At 43.6% G+C, this 25,027-nt stretch overlaps 3 protein-coding genes across 16 annotated transcripts in view; 2 read left to right on the top strand and 1 right to left on the bottom strand.

Annotated features, from left to right (window-relative positions):
* BRCC3 (BRCA1/BRCA2-containing complex subunit 3) overlaps positions 1-1,104 on the bottom strand; it is a 78,114-nt gene extending 77,010 nt beyond the window's left edge. For 2 of the 10 annotated variants that reach the window (XM_081563667.1, XM_081563670.1), the window contains exons 1-2: positions 905-1,064; positions 72-88 (exon numbers count right to left, since the gene is read on the bottom strand). In XM_081563667.1, the coding sequence (XP_081419793.1) occupies positions 72-88; positions 905-1,027 (140 nt within the window). In that variant the 5' untranslated portion in view covers positions 1,028-1,064. Of the gene's footprint in view, positions 1-71; positions 89-893 lie in introns of all 10 variants that reach the window. The other 8 variants (XM_081563668.1, XM_081563671.1, XM_081563669.1 and 5 more) reach the window with 6 other exon arrangements.
* Positions 1,105-1,470: 366 nt separating this feature from the next.
* MTCP1 (mature T cell proliferation 1) lies at positions 1,471-8,932 on the top strand. Of its 2 annotated transcripts, none has more exons than XM_081563677.1 (5): positions 1,471-2,011; positions 7,796-7,947; positions 8,058-8,228; positions 8,313-8,364; positions 8,463-8,932. In XM_081563677.1, exons 2-4 carry the CDS (start codon positions 7,843-7,845, stop codon positions 8,358-8,360), a joined length of 324 nt encoding a protein of 107 aa, XP_081419803.1. In that variant the 5' UTR covers positions 1,471-2,011; positions 7,796-7,842; the 3' UTR covers positions 8,361-8,364; positions 8,463-8,932. The 2 variants fall into 2 exon arrangements, with proteins under 2 accessions (XP_081419803.1, XP_081419804.1); XM_081563678.1 differs by having other exon boundaries at positions 1,471-3,766; positions 6,270-7,947.
* On the top strand, positions 1,471-12,371 carry CMC4 (C-X9-C motif containing 4). 4 transcript variants are annotated; one of them, XM_081563680.1, is made up of 4 exons: positions 8,318-8,364; positions 8,463-8,503; positions 9,834-9,901; positions 12,007-12,371. In XM_081563680.1, the coding sequence occupies exons 2-4, from the start codon at positions 8,484-8,486 to the stop codon at positions 12,153-12,155; spliced, it is 237 nt and encodes a 78-aa protein (XP_081419806.1). In that variant the 5' UTR covers positions 8,318-8,364; positions 8,463-8,483; the 3' UTR covers positions 12,156-12,371. The 4 variants fall into 4 exon arrangements, with proteins under 4 accessions (XP_081419807.1, XP_081419806.1, XP_081419805.1 ...); XM_081563681.1 differs by lacking the exons at positions 8,318-8,364; positions 8,463-8,503 and adding an exon at positions 1,471-2,011; XM_081563679.1 differs by lacking the exons at positions 8,318-8,364; positions 8,463-8,503 and adding an exon at positions 8,748-8,831.
* Positions 12,372-25,027: the final 12,656 nt, after the last annotated feature.

Genomic DNA, 25,027 nt, shown 5'->3' with positions numbered 1-25,027 from the left:
AAAGCTGTGATAATTTGGCGTTAACAGTAACAAATAGATGAAAAGATAGGAATAAACAAATAGAGTCTTACCTTAAGTCATCATTTAACTAGAGTGGGAAAGAGCAGAAAAGATTATTGATCACATTAACCGTATTAGAGGTACACGGATGCAGATAAAATGAAAATCAGGTGATAGGTTCCTGTACACCAGCATGAAAGCCTGGACAACTCTTACTTCGGATTGTCAAGAAGTTAAGCTCGGTCTCTTTCGCCCTCCGCAATATTTAACGCAGCGGAAATTTGGGAGTCTTGGAAAGCCTCACCTATCTTAGGTTACTTGATGCCCTCAAAATGACTCTTACAGGGAACAGTGGAGGCCCTAATCATGATCGCCTGCTTCCTAATACACTGACGTCCTCATTATAACAGATTCTTTCTGGTCTGACTCACGGGTTTGGTCACTGGGGTGATAACTCCAGATCTAAAGAAAAGCCACACAGTACAACCCGCCTACCAATGTAGGAGATACAGGAAACCCGGGTTCGACCCCTGGGTGGGGAAGATCCCCTGGAGAAGGAAATGGCAAGCCACTCCAGTATTCTTGCCTGGAGAATCCCACGGACGGAGGAGCCTGGAGGGCTGCAATCCACGGGGTCGCAAAGAGTCGGCCAGGACTAAGCACACCCAGGAGAAAATGCAAGCCTTCTCTACCCCCCCGCCGCTCCCCATGGCTTGATGGGGACCGCTGGGGGCTGGTGAAAGGCTCCAGAAGCTTTCAGCGAGCAGAGGCAAGGGGGAGGACCTATCCAAGGATGAATTGAGGGGGCCTGTGGCCTCCGGAGCCCCAGGCGCTGCCAGCAGCCACCCGGGGACGCGGGGGGACCGCTCGGCAGGGTTCTGGCCGGGCTGGGCAGCTGACTTACCTCCCCGATGCACAGCCCCATCACCTCTTCCTTCTCCGTGCTCAGAGCGTGGTTGAGACACACGAGGAAGGCGTCTGACTCCAGATGGACTGCTTGTACCGCCTGCACCACCTGCACCGCCATCTTGGCCCAGCCCGCTCACGTCCGCCTCCGGCCACCTCGGGCCTGGCCAACCCTCCGCTCAGCCAGGCGGGTTCCGCGGGGGGCGGGGCGTGGGGCGCGGGGCGGGGAGGGGGCCGCGGGCGCGGGGGGGCGGAGCTTGGGGCCTGGGGCGGGACCTGGGGCGCGGGGTGGGCTGGCGCGCGGGGGCAGAACCGGGGACGTGGGAGCGGGGCCTGGGGCGCGGGGCGGGGCGGGCGGGTGCGCGAGGGCGGAGTTTGGGCGTGGAGGCGGGGCTTGGGATGTGGGAGCGGGGCCTGGGGCGCGGGGTGGACGGGCGCGCGGGGGCTGGGCCTTGGGCGTGGGGCGGAGCCTGAGGCGCGGGGCGGGGCTGGCGGGCGGGGGCGGTGCTTGTGACGCGGGGGCGGGGCCGGCCCGGCGGCACCTGGGAAACGCCCGCGCCGGTTGAGGCAGGCGTGGCCGTTGGGGTGGAGGGCGGTGGCCGGCCGCGGGCAGGACGTGCGGCTGGGCTCGGGGGGCGGCAGGGAGGCGGCGCTCTCGGGCCGCGGGCGGACGTGGTGTGTGAGGGACGGGCGGACTGCCGGGCCGGCGCCTCCTGCTCGCCGGCGCCCATTTTGCCCGCCCGCCGAGAAGAGCCGTGCGCGGCCTACACGCTCCGGGGACCTCCCGCCAGCGGCATCGCTGCCCCCGCCGGCCTTCTCGCGCCCAGGGGACTCTCTTTGGAAATTGGGTCCCGAGTTAAGGTTTTCTTTTATTTTGTTTCCAAGTTAGGGGCTCTGAATTTGGGACCACTCTTTCACTGGACCACTTCCGGTGACCGGCCCGCGCCCCGTAACTTCGGTTCGGTGACCTCGGCTCGGAATGCGCCTCGGCTCGCCCCGGGCTCACGTCCCGATCTCGGCTTGAGTGGCCCGGGGTGGGTGACCTGAAGTTGTAGCCTCGCTGCTCTTGAGGCGGATTAATTAGCCCAAGAAACACTATATTCATGTGAGTAACCTCTTGGCAGAAACAGTGCTACACTGTATCTGAAAAGTATCACTCCTAAGCTTGGTGGCTGCTACTTTCTCCGAAGGCTTTTAAGTATCTCTGTGTTCGATACAGGGAAAGGGAAAGGGAAACTCAAGTTTCGATTCGAGGTCGGATGTGTCTCAGATCGCCGCAGATAATGCACGAGTTTCCTCAGCTCGCCTTGTCTCGGTGATATCAGACCCGGTGAAATTATACGTAAAAGTCATTTTTTTTGGAGGTGTGATAAACACGCCATAAGGGAAAGTACGCACCTCCCAACTGCCAAGGCTAGAAATTACACGCGGGTTCTCGAACGAGTCTAAATCAAAGACAATCTATGCCGTGCTGCCGCTACGGCCGGTCAGTGCCTGTTGGTTTCATCGGTTTCGTGTGTAGTCTGGGAGCCAGGCGAACAGGCCAGTACTGGAAAGGGAACACGCCCAGGGTGCTGCTGGAGGACGTGTTGATGCTTTGCTCTTCTCCCAAGTCAGTTCCAACCCCAATCTCCCCACAAATAGGGCCAACGTCCCGTGGAACTATCAGGAACATCCATGCCAGCAACCTCCATTTTTTTACCTAAAGTTTAAGAATCATATTGCACATCCTTCCACTATTCATTTTGCTAATGATGAAGCAGGGGCGACATTTCAAGTGTGCAATGACACTCGACCTATCTGATTTTGCTCTTAAGCTTTGATTTTACAGCATATATTCTTTTCAATTGCTCTTTGTGGCTAGTGTGCCCTGCGCTGATGGTGCACGAATGGCTGTTATTATGTTTTCTGATGGGACTTCTTCCGTTTATAACCACTTTTAGGCAGCACTAAAAGAGAAGAAAAACACCTTTTGTCTATGGTTGGTGTTAGTCAATCTCACATTCAACATTGACATTCTCTTTTATAATGCTCATGGGTCCATTAGACAGCTCTAAAGTTTAATTGGAGTAGGAAAAAAATTATTAACATTTATGTCAAGTTTATTATGTGCTAGACTACGAAGCATCTGTATGTCTCATATGTGTAAACTGCCCCAGTTGGAACCGGCGTCTGCAACTTCCCAGCTGTGTTACCTCATGCAACTTAGCTAACTTCTCTGTGCCTTCCGTCATCTTTAAGTGAAGGTAATCATAGTATCTAATGAGTGATTGTGAAGATGGCAAGGGTCAATATATATAAGACATGTAGGAACTGCTAAGTAAGTGCTGACAATCATGATCAATATGTTCTTTATCTCATTTAACATTTTGCAAAGCTGGAGTGTAGAGAGCTTAACTTATCCGAGGTCACAGAGCTAGTAAGTGGCAAAACCAGCATTCATATATAGGCTGGGCTGTTGATATTAATGACTTCACTCATTGTAATTAGATGAGTTTATTAATTCACTTCAAATAAAAAAAGTGTATTCGACTGATTCATGTTTGAAAGCTGTTCAAACACCTGGAAATTAAACCAAATTATAAATTTTTAAAAAGACACAATAATTCATTCTATACATGAAAAATAATGGTTTTACTTACGTTATCTACCTAAGGAAGTCCTTCTTTGTGATCTATCATCTATTTAAAACATAGTTTACAAACCGCCTTACTAAGAAATATACTATCTAGGCCAGTGTGGTCCCTGGTCATATTCAGGTTGCCATCAAGGTAACCCCCATGGGGACAATCTTTTTTAGTGTATTCATGGGTATGCTCAGTCGTTCAGTCATGTCCAACTCTTTGTGACCCCATGGACTGTAGCCTGCCAGGCTCCTCGACCCATGGAGTTTTCAAGAGAAGAATACTAAAGTGGGCTGCCATTTCCTCCTCCAGGGGATCTTCCCCACCCAGGGATCGAACCCACGTCTCTCGTGTCTCCTGCATTGGCAGGTGGATTCTTTACCACGAGCACCACCTGGGAAGCCCTACATTCATGGGTAATAAAGGAATATAAACACTTTTTTTTGGCCACACCGTGAGGCATGCAGGAACCTTAGTTCCCAGACCAGGATTGGAGCCCATGTGCCCTGAATTGGGAGCACAGACTCTTAACCATCGGACTGCCAAGGAAGTCCCTGTAAACACTTGTTTGAGTCCACTTGAATTTGCATCTGGTAGTATTCCTTGAGTTGAGTGGAACAGGGTTATGTTCTGTGTATTGTATTGCACTTTGTACCTAAGTTTATCTCGAGGTTTTCAAAGATTCATCTTACTTCACAGGGCCCTGAACTTTATGTGCAAGTGTCATATAGAGAAAAATGTTCTCTAGTCAGATAAATTGGGGGGAATGTTCAAGTTTCATGACTGCATAACTTGCCAGAGCTTTTATTATCCTTAGGTGCTTTATGCTTCCCTAAGATTCCCAAACTTATTTGACCAAGAAGAAGTTAGGGGCAAGTGTTCCAAGGATCACCTCTAGGGAGACTGTGTTCCATTCATACAACCTGTGATTCTGGGGGCTTTACTCTTAATCCCTCTCACTGAGCCTCAGCTGAGGTTCTTGTTGATTTGTACTCACAGGGCAGCTTCTCAGTCCCTTGATCCCTGCAGTTGCCTTCCACTGGGCCATCATGCATCTCTGACTGGGAGTCCAGGGCTGTGTGCTGGGGCTTGTTCCCAGGCTCACCCCGCCAATGCCCAGCATGTTGTCCTGTGAGTCACAGTGGTACACGTGCTGCCTTTCTTCTAAGAATATTTTGCAGAGGTTCACAGGCCTCTTGGTAGTGATTCTCACTAACTTAGCCCATCCAACTGGTTGGCCCTCTATTCTGCTGGAAGTATCTCCTTTCAAAGTCAGGGTAACCAGCAAACTTTTGCTTTTCCTTCAAAACGTGTAAATGTCAGTGTGGCAATCTTTTAGTTGTTGCCAGGGCCTACCTGTGAAGTTGAGATGGCCCTAAAACCCTCAACGCTGGGTTTCTACTTTAAAGGGGGGTGGGAGGAACACACTGATTTCTTCTGTACTCAAAATTCTGACTTGACTCTCTTTTTGACATTCCTAATTACTGTTTTTGTTTTCTTGGATCACTCCTTTCCAAAGCTTTGTTGGGGGGAGGGGGCGGGAAAGAAGCAGAACAGTTGTGTCTGCTAAATGGAAAAAAAGGCTTTGAACAAAATAACAAACAGCTATCTAACCGACCCAGAGAATGAACCACTCGCTACACATGTTTATATGGCCTTTTGTCTGTCTACTCAGCATACCAGGTCCATCCACTCCCAGGAACCCTGACTAGTATTTGAGGCTCACAGTGCCCAGTACTGCCCAGTATTGTGTTATTACTTCTGTCTAGGTGCTTATAATACTATATTGGGGTGGGGTGGGGACAGGACTTGGGAATAAGCAGAGCGAAATGCAAAGTGATTTATAATTAGTGGCCAAAATGTGAGTTTTAGATATAAATGTTCAGTAGTCATCAGAGGCAAGAGGTTTCCATCAAGGAGGCAGGCTTGTGCCCTCTGTGGTCATAGCACTGAGATAGGTAGGGAGGCCTGGGAAGGCATATTATAGGTGAGTGGACAGGGAGACTGCAAGGAGATCCAACCAATCCATCCTAACGGAGATCAGTCCTGGGTGTTCATTGGAAGGACTGATGTTGAAGCTGAAACTCCAGTACTTTGGCCACCTGATGCGAAGAGCTGACTCTTTTGAAAAGACCCAGATGCTGGGAAAGATTGAAGGCAGGAGGAGAAGGGGATGACAGAAGGTGAGATGGTTGGATGGCATCACCGACTCAATGGACATGAGTTTGGGAAAACTCCGGGAGTTGGTGATGGACAGGGAGGCCTGGCGTGCTGTGGTTCATGAGGTCGTGAAGAGTCAGACACGACTAAGGGACTGAAGTGAACTGGACAGGGAGAACAAGGGTACAGCACTAGACACAATGAATCTGGTATCGAGGGGAAGTTGGTCTCAAATAATAGTGGTAGTGGCGCTGGTTGGCATTGGTGACAGGTAGGATGTACCCACTGAAGAAGAGGAGGAAGTCCAGGATAAGTCATAAGGTTTGAGTCTGCAGGATCAGGAGAGGCTGTGTTGCCACCAAGAGAAATCGGGATTTGGTTAAGGAAAAGGCATTCTGCCTTTGATGAGTTTGAAATAAGAGAGCCGTGTAAGACAAAGGGCTTCCCTTGTAGCTCAGTCGGTAAAGAATCTGCCTACAGTGCAGGAGACCGGGGTTCGATCCCTGGGTCAGGAAGATCCCCTGGAGAAGGGAATGGCGACCTACTCCAGTATCCTTGCCTGGAGAATCCCATGGACAGAGGAGCCTGGTGGGCTGCAGTCCATGAGGTAGCAAAGAGTCAGGCACGACTGAGCGACTCACACTTACTTACTTACTTACTTATAAGACAAAAGGTATGATAGGCTCAGAGTCAGGTCCACCCAGGGTACAATGGGAAAAGCAACTGTGATGCTCCTAAACCATTCACGCCAATCAAACCATTTCCTCCCTGTCTCAAACATATTTCCACTTACCTTTCAGGGAAGGTAAACTAACAATGTTAAGGGAAAACAACAACAAATCAGACTCAGCTTGTTGCTCTGGCAAAGAAGGCTGGGTTCAGCTCGGTTAGTTCTCCTCTCTGACATCACCTTGTGTTCTGGGATCTTGTTTGCTCTTGACAATCTCATTTTGAGGGTTTAGCAACCTCCCAAGCCGTACTGCAGTCCCTCTCCTACCTAATGGTCACCCAGTGGGAATAGGAGGCCTCTGTTTTTTGGAGTGGATTCCCCAGTGGCATGTCCACACCCTGCCCAATGTAGACGTCCAGGGAAACCACCCCGTGATGCTGTAACCTGGCCCCCAAAGGTTCATTCCTGCAAAATGCAGGTCGAGTTATTGTGAGACCCTGAAATCCGATCCAGAAGTGGGCAGAGGATCCTTACAGTAGAGCTGAGTTTGTGTCACAGAAAAGAGTTGGCCCCAAAGGTGTGCTTTGCTTACACCTCTCAAAAAGCAGGTGGGCTTTTCTGCTCTTCTGACTTGGGAAAACAGAATGTAAAGCCACACATCTGTGGGGAAATGGGCTTCTGTGACACCCCAAAGCATTAAAATGAAACAAGGATCTAGATGGATAACTCATTTGTTGTCTCTCAACTCTGAACCATCATGATCCCAGAGTCTCTTGGAACTGAAACATTCCATGATGTGACTGTATATATTTTCCCTAAAAAGAAAACTGCTTTCTGGAAATGCCTAGCCCCTATAAGTAAGCTTTCTAAGCAAACTGCTAAATAGGTCATTTGCCCTTTAAAACAACCTCTGATTTCCATTTAGAAAGCGATGCACGTGATTACATGATTTGACCTGCACAGTTTTACCTTTTAAGATGGAAACTGCTTGGAAAGGGCTTTTACTTGGGGACGGATGGCATGCATGTGTCTTTTCTACTGCTTTCCTGCCCCAATAAGCGTGTCCTTCTGTGCACTGCTGTGCATACTCCATGGCTCACTACATTTTGTCAGATGCTGCTTGAGGAATGCAAAGACTGTGAGACCACCCCCCCACCCGCCGGCTTCCCGTAGCACTGTTCCTACGTGTCCCCAGAACCCCTTCCCTCCCCAAGTTCTTGAGTGCTTCGCTGTCAGCGGCCTCACCTGAGGTTCCGCCCCAAGTTTCAAACCGGCCACGAGCTTCAGATGCCCCGGGTTTGGTGTAGACGGCGCGAGTAGGCGTCAAAGAGGTTGGCTTCTAGTTGGTGGTTGCTAGTACCAGGTCCCCTGGCTCATGGGTGCATTCGATCCAAGCCCCAAAGTCACACCTGTGTCCTGTGCGCGGGTGCTGCAGGCTTAGGTGGAGAAAAGCAGGGCTAGCATTGGACCCCAAAGCCCAGGATGGCAGGACAGGATGTGGGGGCCCCACCCGATCGCCTCTGGGTTCACCAAGAGGGTGTCTACCGCGACGAGTACCAGCGCACGTGGGTGGCCGTCCTGGAAGAGGTAATTGTTTCTCCTTTGCGGATTTCTTGATCGATTTTTTTGCTTTCAAGCACATCCGTTGCACCATCCTGAAGTCTCTGGTTTTCTGTGTGATCGCTTCTCTCCACCAGGAGACGAGCTTCCTAAGGGCCCGAGTTCAGCAAGTTCAGGTTCCTTTAGGTGACGCAGCCAGGCCAAGCCACCTTCTCACCTCCCAGCTACCTCTCATGTGGCAACTCTACCCCGAGGAGCGCTACATGGACAACAACTCTCGCTTGTGGCAAATCCAGCATCATTTAATGGTAGGCCTGTTGCTTAATCATGTGTTTTCTTTGTCCTGGGCCTCTTATGACAGAGTACTCTATAAACTTTTCTTTTTCTGGCAGGTCAGGGGCGTACAGGAGCTGTTGCTTAAGCTTTTGCCTGATGATTAACCGGGTACGTATTTTCTCTGTCTCCCCTGTCCCTACCCTACTGCTGCTTTTTCGCTCTGATTGTGGTAATTCTAATGATCTTTTCTTTCCGCCCCCCACCAGGTGCTGGGATTCTAGGAAGAGATGCTCCTCTGTTCTGTTCAGTAAATGGCAATCACGACATTCACCACTGCAGTGCACCCACCTGTGGGCCTGGGGTGGGGGGAGGGTGCGAGGTGAAAAACTGCTCAAGAACACAGAAGTTTAGGAAGGGCCATGAAGAACACGGAAAGTGGAACTGCAGAGGAAGGGTTATGCAGGCAGAAAGCAAGCCAACACAAGCACGTAGTTAGGATACGTAACTTGCCATTGACTCCTTTGGAAATTGCCATAGACCCGTTAATGGACATCATCCGCTGGACCTGGGATCTGATGAATCCCACAAAAGTCAGCACCTGCTACAGAACAGATGCCCCGATCACCAAGGACTTGGTACTGATTTAGAGAGAAGAGAGCAACTGCTAGCAGCATCAGCATCTCTTTGTTGCTTATTTGCCCTGCAGCAATTCACCTGCCTTTACTTCTCCCATCCTGTAAATATCCTAGGTTTTGCGCCAGTGTTTCCCATCCCAGTACTGACCTAACTTGGATCTACTGAGAAGTTAGGGGGCTCTGAGGGGGGAAAAAAGAGAAAAAAAGGAGATTATTTGCATTCATGAAATAGCTACAAAGGCTCCTGGGCCTTTTTCCTTTCTGAAATTGTGTCTTCACATTATTAGAAGTTGCTGATCAGAATCATGGGCACTTAAGTTTATTCTCTGATTTCAAATATCTGAAGTTGGTTTCTGTAAGAACTCCAAGAAAAATTTTAACTGCTTACCTAGCTCCTTTCTCAGGAAGTAGTAATAGCACCGAATATTGCTGATTCACTACCCGATGAAGACATTTCCTGAGTTAAAATACTCATAGCACTTTATGTACATTAAAAGTAAGGTTTTACTTGTTAAAAAATCTTGGGAATAATAGCTCTCATGTGTTGAGTCCTTACTGCCTTCCAGGCACTGTTCTATGCAGTTTATCTCCTTTATGACATTTAATCCTTCCATCAGTGCTTTCAGGTAGGTATGATCCCTATTTTACACATCAATAATAAGGAAAAAGGCTCAAGGAGTTAAATCATTTATAAAGGTGGTTCTGTAAGTCATAGAGCCGTCAGGTTGCAGCTCTGGCTCCTCTAGCCCAACGTTGGTTTACAGTGGTCAAAATGAGTTGAATTCAAGGGGTTTTTTTCAAGCTATTTATATCTTCCAAGCCAAATGGAATATTATACAAATACAGTATATTCATCCTCTGAACGGGAAGAACGTTTTAGTGTAATTGTTTTCCAGCAATTGTAGGAGAATACTGCTTATCTCAGAAGAAAATTCCATCTAGAGGGGATTTAAAGTCTTTATGTATAAAAAAACAAAATAAAAATCATTTTTCTTATTTTAGTTTTCTGGATATGCCGCAGAAGGATCCGTGCCAGAAACAAGCCTGTGAAATACAGAAATGTTTACAAGGTAGTACGTTAAATGTTTTTTCTGTTTCCACTTTATCTGTGAACTAACAAGATACCAAGTGTTCTTTTTATCAGCAGACAATACTAACTCCACTCAGAATATAATATTTCTGTAATTAATTTATCCTCAAGATTTTCCTCATCATATCACCAAAGATGGCAGAAAATAAAGCAATGTGACCTAAGCTTGGGATTAACAAATCCTGACTGTACGTTTAGAATCACCTGGAGAACTTCAAAAACTTGTCTAGAACGATTAATCACACTCTCTGCAGCTGGGGTCTGGGTAGGCCGCAATTGAAATAGTTAACCAGGTAATTGTAATACACAGCCAGAGTTGAGAATTACTAAGCTAAGCAAAGTCCTTTTAAAAAAAAGACTAGTTTTAAATGGGTTGGTCATATTTTACCAACTCACTTTGGTGGCCAACAACTCACTTTTTAAAGAGCAGTCAGGTTAGAAGTTGTGGGGGTGAAAATACAATTGGGATTCAGCAACTAACTCTTAAAGGCAAAAGTTAATTTCAGCTAAAGCATATTTGATACGATTTGTCCATTTTGTTGGACCAAATGCTAGAGCATTTAAGTTTTTTAAATCAGCCAATGATTACTAGCAGAACAAATAGAAAAAGCTACAAGGCTATCTGAATTTGAAAACTGATTTTTTGATCATTTTTTCCCATTATTAAAGTAACAGACATGGATGTCCGTGAAAATAGAAAAACGAAAGAGGGGGAAATGTTCAGAATTCACCCAAAGACTCACCACCAAAGAAAACTCTTGTTTGTTTATTTCCATTGACCTTTAACTTTCATTCTTGGACTTTTCCATTTATGATGCAAGCAATATTTTTTAAATCTTTTAATCTGAAATATTAATGGAAAATAACAATGCCATTTTATTCATCCTTTTTTTCCCTTTCTCCAAATTGACGAAAAAGGAAGGGGAATTCCCTGGCAGTCCAGTGGTTAGGACTCCATGCTTTCACTACCATGGGCCCAGGTTATCCACCCCTTGCCTGCCTGCCCACAAAGAATGCTCTTCACAATTTCTTCTCCCAGATAAATTCTTAGGTGATTATGATTCTTACCTAATTTGAATTAGCAACATATGGCTAAAGGAGAACACACATCAAGTTAGAGCTGGTTACACCCCCTTGCCACAGTGAGAGCTAGAAGGACTGAAATAGAGACCATTAAGTACTCCCTGGATGACAATCACAATTGAAAGGGCTTTAAATAACATTGACTTAATCCTTTCACTTGTGAGATGGATATAAGTTTTGTAACTTGTCCAGGGTCACAGAACTAGTAAGGGGCACAGTGATGACTGGAATGCCTTTGGTCTGGGTCCATACCCGGACTTAGCCACCCAACCAACCATATTCTTGCAATCAGAATTGTCTTTCCTATCCCAGGCTAACTCCCATGCACCTCATTTTAGTATTGGGGGACTCAAATCAACTACAGCTTACCTAGAGCCTTTAGATCAAGTCCTCCTTGACTTAGGGTCTATCTTTGGCAGGGATATGCAAATATTTTATGTAAAGGACCTAACAGGAAACATTTTAGACTTTGGAGGTCAGGAGGTCTTTGGGTGGGTGTGGGGTGGTGTGGGTATGTGTTTACAACCTTCTCTAAAAACCATTCTTAGCTCAGCTGTTAAAAAGAGTAGAATTCAACCCTGAGGCTGCAGTTTCTCAACCCCTAATGCAAAGGTTTGTTTGGGAACATCCAGCAGCCACCTTAAACTAATGTGCAAACTAATGTGGAAGGGATTAGTGACTCCGCCCTAAAAAAAAAAAAAAAAAGAGAGAGAGAGAGAAGGTTAGAAACCACTGCCCTAGAAAAGGGCACATAAGTAATAAGCCTTAAAGAAAAGGAAATTAGATGTGAAAATATCTTTCAAGCACTTTGTAAATCATACTTGTCTTCTTATTAAGCTGTCGATGGCTCTCTAAATCAGAATTCAGTGGACGTGGTTACATCCTCTTTCTTCCACATCTGTAGCTACGTTAAGGTGAAAAGGACTGGGAAGTTCAGGTCTAAACGTCCCTGTGCCCAAGTCCTGTGAGATCATGACTAGGGTCTGCCTGTCTGTTTTTCAGCCAACAACTACATGGAATCTAAGTGTCAGTCTGTCATCCAAGAACTGCGTAAGTGTTGTGCTCGATATCCCAAGGGAAGATCTCTCGTCTGCTCAGGATTTGAGAAAGAAGAGGAAGAAAAGCAGACACTGAAGTGCACATCACAGTAAAGTTCTGCCGAGAAGCGAAATGCTGCTCTACGTTTCCACCATGCGGGTTTTATTTATCCTCCTGACTCTTTCTTCAGGCCAGGTAGCAGCAAATATCCAATGAAAAAGTCAACTATAAAAGTTAATATGCCATCTATGCAGAACAAATATAAATATATTGAACAAATGTGTAGAATGTGATCAAACTGAGCTGCTAAAATAAATCTTTTCAGTGAACATTTTTGGTTTGGTATATGTGATATTTTGACTTCTTGTTACTCAAGTCAGGTTTGACTGCTTGTTCGAAAGGCGATAATGGAGGGTCAAGTGTCAGTAGAAAAGCAGGTAACCTGGAGAGAAGGTGGACTCTTGTCCTCACTCCAATTCTGAAGTTTCTGATAAGCCATGACAGTTTTTAAAGGGAAAAGGGGTAAGAAACTCAGGGAATCATTGAAGCAGGAGGTTGGCTTCTTCATCCTTCTCCTTTGTGTGCAGACTAGCTGACTCTCCAGATATTATCTTGCTGGCAGGATTACTTATGGGGGCTACTGGGGGCGGAGGACTACCTACTTCTGTCTAGGAAAAGAATCAACAAGTTAGGCAAGGCATGGTGTGCATTCAGAACATAAGCCAGGAGTTTGCTTAAATTGCCTGGTGATCTCATTCCTATGACCAAGTTCTTTTAAGGTTACAGGGGAACCAGAAATGGGCAAATAGGAAAAGAGCAAAAGAGCTGCTTTCTTTATAACAAAACATATATTTGGTCTTTATCTCCATTCCTGGCACTGTGCTCCTAAAACTCTTAGAATTTCCTAGGTGATAAGTGCAATCAGGGAAAGCAAAGAGGAACTAAGGAGCCTCTTGATGAGGGTGAAAGAAGAGAGTGAAAAAGCTGGCTTAAAACTCAACATTCAAAAAACTAAGATCATGGCATCTGGTCCCAACATTTCATGGCAAATAGATGGGGAAAAAGTGGAAACAGTGACAGATTTTCTTTTCTTGGGCTCCAAAGTCACTGAGGACGGTACTGCAGCCATGAAATTAAAGGACACTTGCTCTTTGCAAGAAAAGCTATGACAAACCTAAACAGTGTATTAAAAAGCAGGGACGTCACTTTGCCAACAAAGCTCCATATAGTCAAAGCTATGTTTTTTTCCAGTAATCATGTACAGATGTGAGAGTTGGACCATAAAGAAGGCTGAGCACTTAAGAATTGATGCTTTCAAAGTGTGGTGCTGGAGAAGACTCTTGAGAGTCCCTTGGACTGCAAGGAGATCTAACCAGTCCATCCTAAAGGAAATCAACCCTGAATATGCATTGGAATGACTGATGTTGCAGCTGAAGCTCCAATACTTTGGCCATCTGATGCAAAGAGCTGACCCATTGGAAAGACTGAGGGCAGGAGGAAATGAGAGAAATAGAGGATGAGATAATTGGATGGCACCACTGACTCAATGAACATGAGTTTCAGCAAACTCTGGAAGACACCAGGGAATCCTGGTGTGCTGCAGTTCATGGGGTCACAGAGAATCAGACAGGACTTAGCAGCTGAACAAGTGCAATCAAAGTGTCTTTGGTTATGTTAACGAGGATACTTTTGAAATCCCCTAGATAACCTTAGGATGGGGGCTGGTTGCCAGGGGAACCAAGCTGCAATGTTAGAGGGTTGGAACTTTCAGTTTCCACCCCAACCTTGACCTCTGAGGAGGGAAGATGGGTGAGAGGCTGAATAAGATTAAGTTCAATCACCAATGACCAATGATTTAATCAATTGTGACTTGTCACAATCAATGTTGATCTTTGTGACTTGTCAAAAGATCACAGAAAGACTTCCCTGGTGGCTCGGTGGATAAGAATCCACCTGCCAATGCAAGAGACACAGATTCAAGCCTTGATTCAGGAAGATCCCACATGCTGAGGCACAACTAAGTCCATGCACCACAACTGCTGAAGCCTGAGTGCCCTAGAGCCGATGTTCCATGAGAGAAGCCACCACAATGAGAAACATGTGCACTGCAGCTAGAGAGTAGCCCCTGCTTGCCACAACTAGAGAAAAGCCCATGCAACAATGAAGACCCAGTTCAGTTCAGTCGCTCAGTCATGTCTGACTTTCTGCGACCCCATGAATTGCAGCACGCCAGGCCTCCCTGTCCATCACCAACTCCCGGAGTCCACCCAAACCCATGTCCATCGAGTCAGTGATGCCATCCAACCATCTCATCCTCTGTCGTCCCCTTCTCCTCTTGCCCCCAATCCTTCCCAGCATCAGGGTCTTTTCCAATGACTCAACCCTTTGCATGAGGTGGCCAAAGTATTGGAGTTTCAGCTTCAACATCAGACCTTCCAATAAACACCCAGGATTGATCTCTTTTAGGATGGATTGTTTGGATCTCCTTGCAGTCCAAGGGACTCTCAAGAGTCTTCTCCAACACCACAGTTCAAAAGCATCAATTCTGTGGCGCTCAGCTTTCTTCACCATCCAACTCTCACATCCATACATGACCACTGGAAAAACCATAGCCTTGACTAGACGGACTTTTGTTGGCAAAATAATGTCTCTGCTTTTAAATATGCTATCTAGGTTGGCCATAACCTTCCTTCCAAGGAGTAAGCGTCTTTTAATTTCATGGCTGCAGTCACCATCAGCAGTGATTCTGGAGCCCAAAAAAATAAAGTCTGACACTGTTTCCACTGTTTCCCCATCTATTTCCCATGAAGTGATGGGACCAGATGCCATGATCTTAGTTTTCTGAACGTTGAGCTTTAAGCCAACTTTTTCACTCTCCTCTTTCACCTTCATCAAGAGGCTCTTTAGTTCTTCTTCACTTTCTACCATAAGGGTGGAGTCATCCGCATATCTGAGGTTATTGATATTTCTCCCGGCAATCTTGATTCCAGCTTGTGCTTCCTCCAGCCCAGCATTTCTCATGATGTACTCTGCATATAAGTTAAATAAGCAGGGTGACTATATACAGCCTTGACGTACTCCTTTTCCTATTTGGAACCAGTCTGTTGTTCCATGTCCAGTTCTAACTGTTGCTTCCTGACCTGCATACAGGTTTCTCAAGAGACAGGTCAGATGGTTTGGTATTCCCATCTCTTTCAGAATTTTCCACAGTTTATTGTGATCCACACAGTCAAAGGCTTTGGCATAGTCAATAAAGCAGAAATAGATGTTTTTCTGGAACTCTCTTGCTTTTTTGATGATCCAGCGGATGTTGGCAATTTGATCTCTGGTTCCTCTTCCTTTTCTAAAACCAGCTTGAACATCTGGAAGTTCACGGTTCACGTATTGCTGAAGCCTGGCTTGGAGAATTTTGAGCATTACTTTACTAGCATGTGAGATGAGTGCAATTGTGCGGTAGTTTGAGCATTCTTTGGCATTGCCTTTCTTTTGGATTGGAACGAAAACTGACCTTTTCCAGTCCTGTGGCCACTGCTGAGTTTTCCAAATTTGCTGGCATATCGAGTGCAGCACCTTCACAGCATCATCTTTGAGGATTTGAAATAGCTCAGCTGGAATTCCATCACCTCCACTAGCTTTGTGCGTAGTGATGCTTTCTAAGGCCCACTTGACTTCACATTCCAGGATGTCTGGCTCTAGGTGAGTGATCACACCATCGTGATTATCTGGGTCATGAAGATCTTTTTTGTACAGTTCTTCTGTGTATTCTTGCTACCTCTTCTTAATATCTTCTGCTTCTGTTAGGTCTATACCATGTCTGTCCTTTATCAAGCGTATCTTTGCATGAAATGTTCCTTTGGTATCTCTAATTTTCTTGACCCAGCACAACTCAAATAAATGAATAAATAATTTACCAAAAAAATCACCAAAAAATAACAGTCAATTAATCATCGAAGTAGTAATTAATGAACATTTATTGCACACACACCAAAAAGACAGTTTGTAAACACAGCACACTTAAACCAAAACATGGAATGAGGCCCGGGGTGAACTGTTATAAAGTAGTTTACATAGCATGAGAGCAGTGACTGTTTTTTCTTCACAGTGATTGCTTATATTATTAGAATTTTCCTAAACGGTAGGGAATTGGTCAGTGATTACCTCATATCAGCCTTGGAAAACAGTTCAACTTTGTCTTACGATTTTCAGAAGCATGAGCAAGAAATGACCTAGGTCAGGTTAGTCTCCCAAAGTTAAATTAAGCCTTGCTCGTGTGACTAAACTGGTTTTGTCCGCTCAAGGAGTTTTCAAGGCTACTCTCAGTTTTTTCTTTTTATTTCTTTAATTTTTATTGAAGTATGGTTGATTTACAATGTGTTATTTCTGCGGTACAGCAAACTGATTCAGATACACACATATATACATTCTTTTTCATATTCTTTATGGTTTATCACAGGATACTGAATATAGTTCCCTGTGCTATACATTAGGACCTTGTTGTTTATCCATCATAAATGTAATAGTTTTGCATCTACCGAATCCCAAACTCCCAATCCATCCCCCACCCTTGGCAACCTCAGGTCTGTTCTCTGTGTCCATGTGTCTCCTGCTTTGCAGATAGGTCCCTCTGTGCCATATTTTATATTCTACATATAAGTGATATCATATGGTGTTTGTCTTTCTGACTTCCTTCACTTAGTATGATAATCTCTAGGTTCATCCACGTTGCTACAGATGCAAAATTCCACTTCTTTTTTATCACTGAGTAGTAGTCCACTGTGTATGTATCACATCTTTATCCATTTGATGGATGTTTAGGTTGTTTCCATGTCTTGGCTATTATGAATAGTGCTGCTATGAACATAGGGGTACACGTATCTTTTCAAACTAGAGTTGTCTTATTTTTCGGATATATGCCCAAGAGTGTTGCTGGATCGTATGGTAGCTCTACTGTTAGTTTTTTGAGGAACCTCCATACTGTTTTCCATAGCGCTGTACCAACTTTCATTCCACCAACAGTATAGGAGGACTCCCTTTTCTCCACACCCTCTCCAGCATTTGTTATTTTTGACTTTTTTTTTTTTTTTGGCCATGCTATATGACTTACAGGATCTTAGTTCTACAACCAGGGGTTGAACCCATTCCCTCAGCAGGAAAGTGTGGAGTCCTAACCACTGGGATGCCAGGGAATTCCCTGTTATTTGTAGGCTTTTTAATGATGGCCATTCTGACTGCTGTGAGGTGGTACCTTATGGTAGTTTTGATAGGCATTTCTCTAATAATTAGCAATGTTGATCATCTTTTTTATCATGTTTTCGTGTGCCTATTGCCCATCTGTATGTCTTCTTTGGAGAAACGTCTATTTAGATCTTCTCTCCATTTTTCAACTGGGACATTTGTTTTTTCTTATTGAGTTGTATGAATTGTTGTATATTTTGGAAATTAAGCCCTTGTTGGTTGCACCATTTTCAAATATTTTTTCCCAGTGTGTAAGTTGTGTTTTCATTTTGTTTATGGTTTCCTTTGCTATGCAAAAGCTTATAAGTTTCATTAGGTCCCATTGTTTATTTTTGCTTTTATTTCTATTGCCTTGAGAGACTGACCTAAGGAAACACTGAAATAATTAATGCCAGAGAATGTTTTGCCTATGATCTTTTCTAGGAGTTTTATGGTGTTATATTTAAGTCCTTAAGCCATTTTGAGTTTATTTTTATATATGGTGAGAGGGTGTGTTCCAACCTCATTGATTTACATGTGGCTGTTCAGCTTTCCCAGCACCACTTCCTGAAGAAACTGTCTTTTCCCCATTGTGTATTCTTACCTCCTTTGTTGAAGATTAATTGACCACTAGGGCTTCCCAGGTGGCTCAGTGGTAAAGAATACACCTGCCAATGCAGGAGACACAGGAGACACAGGTTCGATCCCTGGGTCAGGAAGATCCCCTGGAGGAGGAAATGGCAACCCACTCCAGTATTCTTGCCTGGGAAATCCCATGGACAGAGGAGCCTGGCAAGCTGTGTAGTCTATGCGGTCACAAAGAGTCAGACATGACTGAGTGACTGAGTACACATTTTACACAATTGACCATAGGTGTGTGGGTTTATTTATGGGCTCTCTGTTCCATTGATCCATATGTCTGTTTTTGTGCCAATATCATACTGTTTTGACTACTGTAGTTTTGTAATGCTGTCTCAAGTTTGGGAGGGCTATGCCTCCTACTTGGTTTTTTCTTTAGGATTGCTTTGGCAATTCTGGGTCTTTTATGGTTCCAAATGAATTTTAAGATTATTTGTTCTAGTTCTGTGAAAAATATAATGGGTAATTTGTTTGATAGTGATCACATTAAATCTGTAGATTCCTTTGGGTATGGCCATTTTAACAATATTAATTCTTTTAATTCAAGAGCATGGGATATCTTTCCATTTCCTTGAATCATCTTCAATTTCCTCTATTAATGTTCCTTGTGCCAAGTTGCTTCAGTCATCTCCAACTCTTTGTGACCCTATGAACTGTAGCTCACCAGTCTCTTCTGTCCATGGGATTCTCCAGGCAAGAATATTCGAGTGGGTTGCCATGGCCTCCTCCAGGGGAACTTCTGGACCCAGGGATCGAACCCATGTCTCCTGTGGCTCCTGCATTGCAGGGGAATTCGGAACTAAAAGAATGTTCTTTTAGTTCTCAGCATATGTCTTTCACCTCCTTGGTCAGGTTTATTCCTAAGTGTTTTTTAATGTAATTTTAAAACATTGTTTACCTTCCCTTTCTGAATGTTTCATTGTTAGTGTAAATGCAAACAATTTCTGCCCCCCCCACCCACTGCAACTGATTTCTGTATGTTAATCTTAAATCCTGCTACCTTGCTAAATTTGTTGATCAGTTCTAGTAGTTTTTGTGTGGAATCTTTAGGGTTTTCTCTGTATATATAGTATCATGCCATCTGTATATAATGCAGTTTTACCCGCTTCCCTACCAATTTTAATACCTTTTTTTTTTTACCTGATTGCTGTGGTTAGGAATTCAAATATAATGTTGAAGACAAGTGAGAGGGTTTCCTTGTCTTGTTTCAAACTTTAGTGGGAAGGCTTTCAGCTTTCCACCATTGAGTATTAGACTAGCTGTGGGTTTGTCATGAATAGCTTTTATTATGTTGAGGTATGTTCCCTCTATACACACTTTGGTAAGAGTTTTAATCATAAATGGATGTTGAATTTTATTGCACTTTTTCTGCATCTATTGAGATGATCATGTGGTTTTTGTCCTTTGTTGATGTGGTGTATCACATTGATTGATTTGTGCATATTGAACCATCTTTGTGACCCTGGGATGAATCCAACTTGGTCAAGGTGTATGATTTTTCTTAATGTGTTGCTGGATTCAGTTTGATAATACTTGGGTGAGAATTTTTGCATCTATATTTGTCAAAGATATTGGACTGTTTCTTTTTTGGTAGTGTCTTTGTCTAGTTTCAGTATCAGGGTGATGGTGGCTTCATAAAGTTATTTTGGAAGTGTTCCATTCTCTTCAGTCTTTTCAAAAACTTTGAGAAGGATCAGTATAAGTGCTTCTTTGTATATTTGGTAGAACTCACTTATGAAGCCATCTGGTCCTGGACTTTTGTTTGTAGGGAGCATTTTGGATTTGTTTTTATTATAGATTCTATTTCATTTCTAATGATTGGTCTTTTCAAGTTGTCTATTTCTTTTTTTTTCTCTTTCTTCTTGATTCAGTTTTGGTGGGCTGCATGTTTCTAGAAAATTGTCCATTTCATCTAGGTTGTCAAATTTATTGGCATGTAATTGTTCATAGTATTCTCTTATGGTATTTTTGTATTTCTGCAGTATGAGTTATAGTTTTTCCTCTTTCATTTCTTATTTTGTCTATTTATTTTCTCTCTTTTCTTCTTGATGAGCTTGGTCAGGGGTTTGCCAATTTTCTTTACCTTTTCAAAGAACCAATTCTTGGTTTTATTTATTTTAAAATTTATTTTTAAAATTTTTAAATCTTTATTTTATTTATTTCCTCTCTGATCTTTATTATCTCCTTCCTTATAATGACTTTAGGTTTTGTTTGTTCTTTTTCTCAATCTTTTAGGTGGTGGGTTAAGTTGTTTATTTGAGATTTTTGTTTGTTTGTTTTTAAAGAAGGCCTGTATTGCTCTGAACTTCCCTGTAAGAATGCTTTTGCTATATGCCATAGATTTTGTGTGGCTATGTTTTCATGGTTATTTTCCTCAAGGCATTTTTAATTTCTTCTTTGATTTCATTGTTGACCCATTGGTTTTTAGTATCATGTTGTTTAGTCTCCATGTAATCATTTTTTATTCATTTCTTTTTCTGTGGTTGATTTCTATTTTCATGCCATTGTGGTTAGAAAAGATACTTGAAATAATTTCTATACTCTCAAATTCATTGAGGCTTGTTTTGTGCCCTAGTTTTTGGTCAGTCCTAAAGAATGTTCCATGTGCACTTGAAAAGAATGTATATTCTGGGGTTTTTTGGATGTAATGTCCTGAAAATATAAATTGAGTGTGACTGTTCTGTTGTTATTATTTAGGAATCTCTGTTGCCTTATTGATTTTCTGTCTCAAAGATGTGCCCATTGATGTGAGTGGGGTGTTAAAGTCTCCTACTATCATATCAATGAGAAGCCCATGCACCACAATGAAGAGTAGCCTCTGCTCACAGCAATTAGAGAAAACCCACGTGCAGTAATGAAGACTCAATGCAACTAAAATTGAATACATAAATTATTTACAAATTCCTATATATACCCAATATCAGTCAGTTTAGTCACTTTGACTGCTGCTGCTGCTGCTAAGTCGCTTCAGTCATGCCTGACTCTGTGCGACCCCATAGAAGGCAGCCCACCAGGCTCTCCTGTCCCTGGGATTCTCCAGGCAAGAACACTGGAGTAGGTTGCCATTTCCTTCTCCAATGCATGAAAGTGAAAAGTGAAAGTGAAGTCGCTCTGTCGTGTCCGACTGTTCGCGACCCCATGGACTACAGCCTACCAGGCTCCTCCATCCATGGGATTTTCCAGGCAAGAGTACTGGAGTGGGGGTGCCATTGCCTTCTCCGTTCCTAAAGGAAATCAGTCCTGAATATTCATTGGAAAGACTGATGCTGAAACTGAAGTTCTCATACTTTGACCACCTGATGCAAAGAAGTGACTCATTGGAAAAGACCCTGATGCTGGAAAAGATTGAAGGCAGGAGGAGAAGGGGACGACAGTCGATGAGATGGTTGGATGGCATCACTGACTCAATCGACATGAGCTTGAGCAAGCTCTGGGAGCTGGTGATGGACAGGGAAGCCTGGCGTGCTGCAGTCCATGTGGTCACAAAGAGCCAGACACAACTGAGTGACTAAACTGACTGATATTGGGTATATACAGGAGTTTGTAAATAATTTATGTATTTATTTTTAGTTATGCTGAGTCTTCATTACCCTACGTGGGTGTTCTCTAGTTGCTGTGAGCAGGGGCTACTGCTCATTGTGGTGCACCAGCTTCTCATTGCTATGGCTTCTCTTGCTGCAGATCACTGGCTCTAGGTGCATGGGTTTCAGCAGTTGTAGCACACAGGCTCCGTAGTTCTGGCTCTTGGGCTCCAGAGCGCAGGCTCAGTAGTTAAGGCCCAAGGGCTTAATTGCTCTGTGGCATGTGGAATCTTCCTGGACCAGGGATCAAACCCATGTCCCCTGCATTGGCAAGTGGATTCCTATTCCCTGGACCCCCAGGGAAGTCCATGTGTTTTTTAAACACTGTGTAATGGAGCCTCCTTAAAAACTCAAAAGGATGGGGTTCAGCGAGTTTCCCTGTTGGTGAACCAGAATGTATCCACATGCCAGGAGGGAACACACTCCAGTTCTGTGGGGACAGAAACTCCTGTGTGTCAGACGCAGCTGGACCTCACCCTGGTACCTCTTCATCTGGCGGTTGTCCATCTATATCCTTTATAATAAACTGGTAAACAGTGAAGTGAAATGTCCTCCAAGTTCTGTGAGCTGCTCTATAAATCTGTTGAACCCAAGGAGGCATTGTTGGGAACCTCAGATGTGCAGCTAGTTGATCAGAAGCAGAGGTTGACAACCGGGGTTTGGAATAGGCATCTGAACAAGTGGGTGCAGTTTTGTGGGACTGAGCCCATCACCCGTGTGACTCCGTGTCCAATAATTGAGCCACATGTCCTTCCAGATGCCACTCAGAACACCCCTTTCCACTTCTGTGTCCCCCATTGTAAGTGCCTAGTCAGAAGAAACCACTTCAAATTTGTTCAGTGACTCTTATGAGAGAACTGGAGGGAACAGTTCATTGGAAACCAGGCAGACAGATCTAGAAGTCTCAAGTGGTTTACCTACACTGTATGGCCTTATAATCAAAACATATTCCAGTGGATACTGACGGTGTTAACATAAGGCAATTGAAGGAAGCCTGTTGACAATTGTCTGACTTCATGCACTGCTTGAGGGGGAAGCAGTATTGAACAACCCATTTACTTTCCTCAGGTGCTAAAAACATCATACCTCTATGATCCCCCCCACTCCAAAAAGGACAACAATGCCATTCTCCCAAATCATCCCACGCTCGCTCTCTCCCACAAAATCCAAAAGACTGTTCTATGCATCTGTGTCTCTTTTGCTGTCTCGCATATAGGGTTATCGTTACCATCTTTCTAAATTCCATATATATGCGTTAGTATACTGTATTGGTGTTTTTCTTTCTGGCTTACTTCACTCTGTATAATAGGCTCCAGTTTCATCCACCTCATTAGAACTGATTCAAATGTATTCTTTTTAATGGCTTAGTAATATTCCCTTGTGTATATGTACCACAGCTTCCTTATCCATTCGTCTGCTGATGGACATCTAGGTTGCTTCCATGTCCTGGCTATTGTAAACAGTGCTGCGATGAACATTGGGGTACACGCGTCTCTTTCAATTCTGGTTTCCTCGGTGTATATGCCCAGCAGTGGGATTGCTGGGTCATATGGCAGTTCTATTCCCAGTTTTTTAAGGAATCTCCACACTGTTCTCCATAGTGGCTGTACTAGTTTGCATTCCCACCAACAGTGTAAGAGGGTTCCCTTTTCTCCACACCCTCTCCAGCATTTATTGCTTGTAGACTGACTTTTGGATAGCAGCCATTCTGACGGGCATGAAATGGTACCTCATTGTGGTTTTGATTTGCATTTCTCTGATAATGAGTGATGTTGAGCCTCTTTTCATGTGTTTGTTAGCCATCTGTATGTCTTCTTTGGAGAAATGTCTGTTTAGTTCTTTGGCCCATTTTTTGATTGGGTCATTTATTTTTCTGGAATTGAGCTGCAGTAGTTGCTTGCATATTTTTGAGATTAATTCTTTGTCAGTTGCTTCGTTTGCTATTATTTTCTCCCATTCTGAAAGCTGTCTTTTCACCTTGCTTATAGTTTCCTTTGTTGTGCAAAAGCTTTTAAGTTTAATTAGGTCCCATTTGTTTATTTTTGCTTTTATTTCCAATACTCTGGGAGGTGGGTCATAGAGTATCCTGCTGTGATATATGTCGGAGAATGTTTTGCCTATGTTTTCCTCTAGGAGTTTTATAGTTTCTGGTCTTACGTTTAGATGTTTAATCCATTTTGGTTTGTTTTTGTGTATGGTGTTAGAAAGTGGTCTAGTTGCATTCTTTTACAAGTGGCTGACCAGTTTTCCCAGCACCACTTGTTAACGAGATTGTCTTTTCTCCATTGTATATTCTTGCCTCCTTTGTCGAAGATAAGGTGTTCATTGGTGCGTGAATTTATCTCTGGGCTTTCTATTTTGTTCCATTGATCTATATTTCTGTCCTTGTGCCAGTACCATACTGTCTTGATGACTGTGGCTTTGTAGTAGAGCCTGAAGTCAGGCAGGTTGATTCCTCCAGTTCCATTCTTTTTTCTCAAGATTGCTTTGGGTATTCGAGGTTTTTTTGTATTTCCATACAAATTGTGAAATAATTTGTTCTAGTTCTGTGAAAAATACCATTGGTAGCTTGATAGGGATTGCATTGAATCTATAGATTGCTTTGGGTAGTATTCTCATTTTCACTATATTGATTCTTCAGATCCAAGAACACGGTATATTTCTACATCTATTTGTGTCCACTGATTTCTTTCATCAGTGTCTTATAGTTTGCTATGTATAAGTCTTTTGTTTCTTTAGGTAGATATATTCCTAATTATTTTATTCTTTTCGTTGCAATGGTGAATGGAATTGTTTCCCTAATTTCTCTTTCTGTTTTCTCATTGTTAGTGTATAGGAATACAAGGGATTTCTGTGTATAGATTTTATATCCTGCAACTTTACTATATTCATTGATTAGCTCTAGCAATTTCCTGGTGGAGTCTTTAGGGTTTTCTATGTAGAGGATCATGTCCTCTGCAAACAGTGAGAGTTTTACTCTGCTCTGATTGCTGTGACCAAAACTTCCAAAACTATGTTGAATAGTAGTGGAGAGAGTGGGCACCCTTGTCTTGTTCCTGACGTTAGGGGAAATGCTTTTGATTTTTCACCATTGAGGATAATGTTTGCTGCGGGTTTGTCATATATAGCTTTTATTATCTTGAGGTATGTTCCTTCTATGCCTGCTTTCTGGAGGGTTTTTATCATAAATGGATGTTGAATTTTGTCAAAGGCTTTCTCTGCATCTATTGAGATAATCATATGGTTTTTATCTTTCAATTTGTTAATGTGGTGTATTACGTTGATTGATTTGCGGATATTGAAGAATCCTTGCATCCCTGGGATAAAGCCCACTTGGTCATGATGTATGATCTTTTTATATGTTGTTGGGTTCTGTTTGCTAGGATTGTGTTGAGGATTTTTGCATCTATGTTCATCAGTGATATTGGCCTGTAGTTTTCTTTTTGTTGTGGCATCTTTGTCTGGTTTTGGTATTAGGTGGTGTTGGCCTCATAGAATGAGTTTGGAAGTTTACCTTCCTCTGCAATGTTCTGGAAGAGTTTGAGTAGGAT

This window comes from Giraffa tippelskirchi, chromosome X (assembly GCF_054371585.1).
Source record: "Giraffa tippelskirchi isolate mGirTip1 chromosome X, T2T-mGirTip1v1.2.pri, whole genome shotgun sequence".
In the NCBI taxonomy this organism is placed as follows: Eukaryota; Metazoa; Chordata; class Mammalia; order Artiodactyla; family Giraffidae; genus Giraffa; species Giraffa tippelskirchi.
Note: the sequence above shows the minus strand (reverse complement) of the source record. Positions and strands in the feature narration are given on the sequence as shown.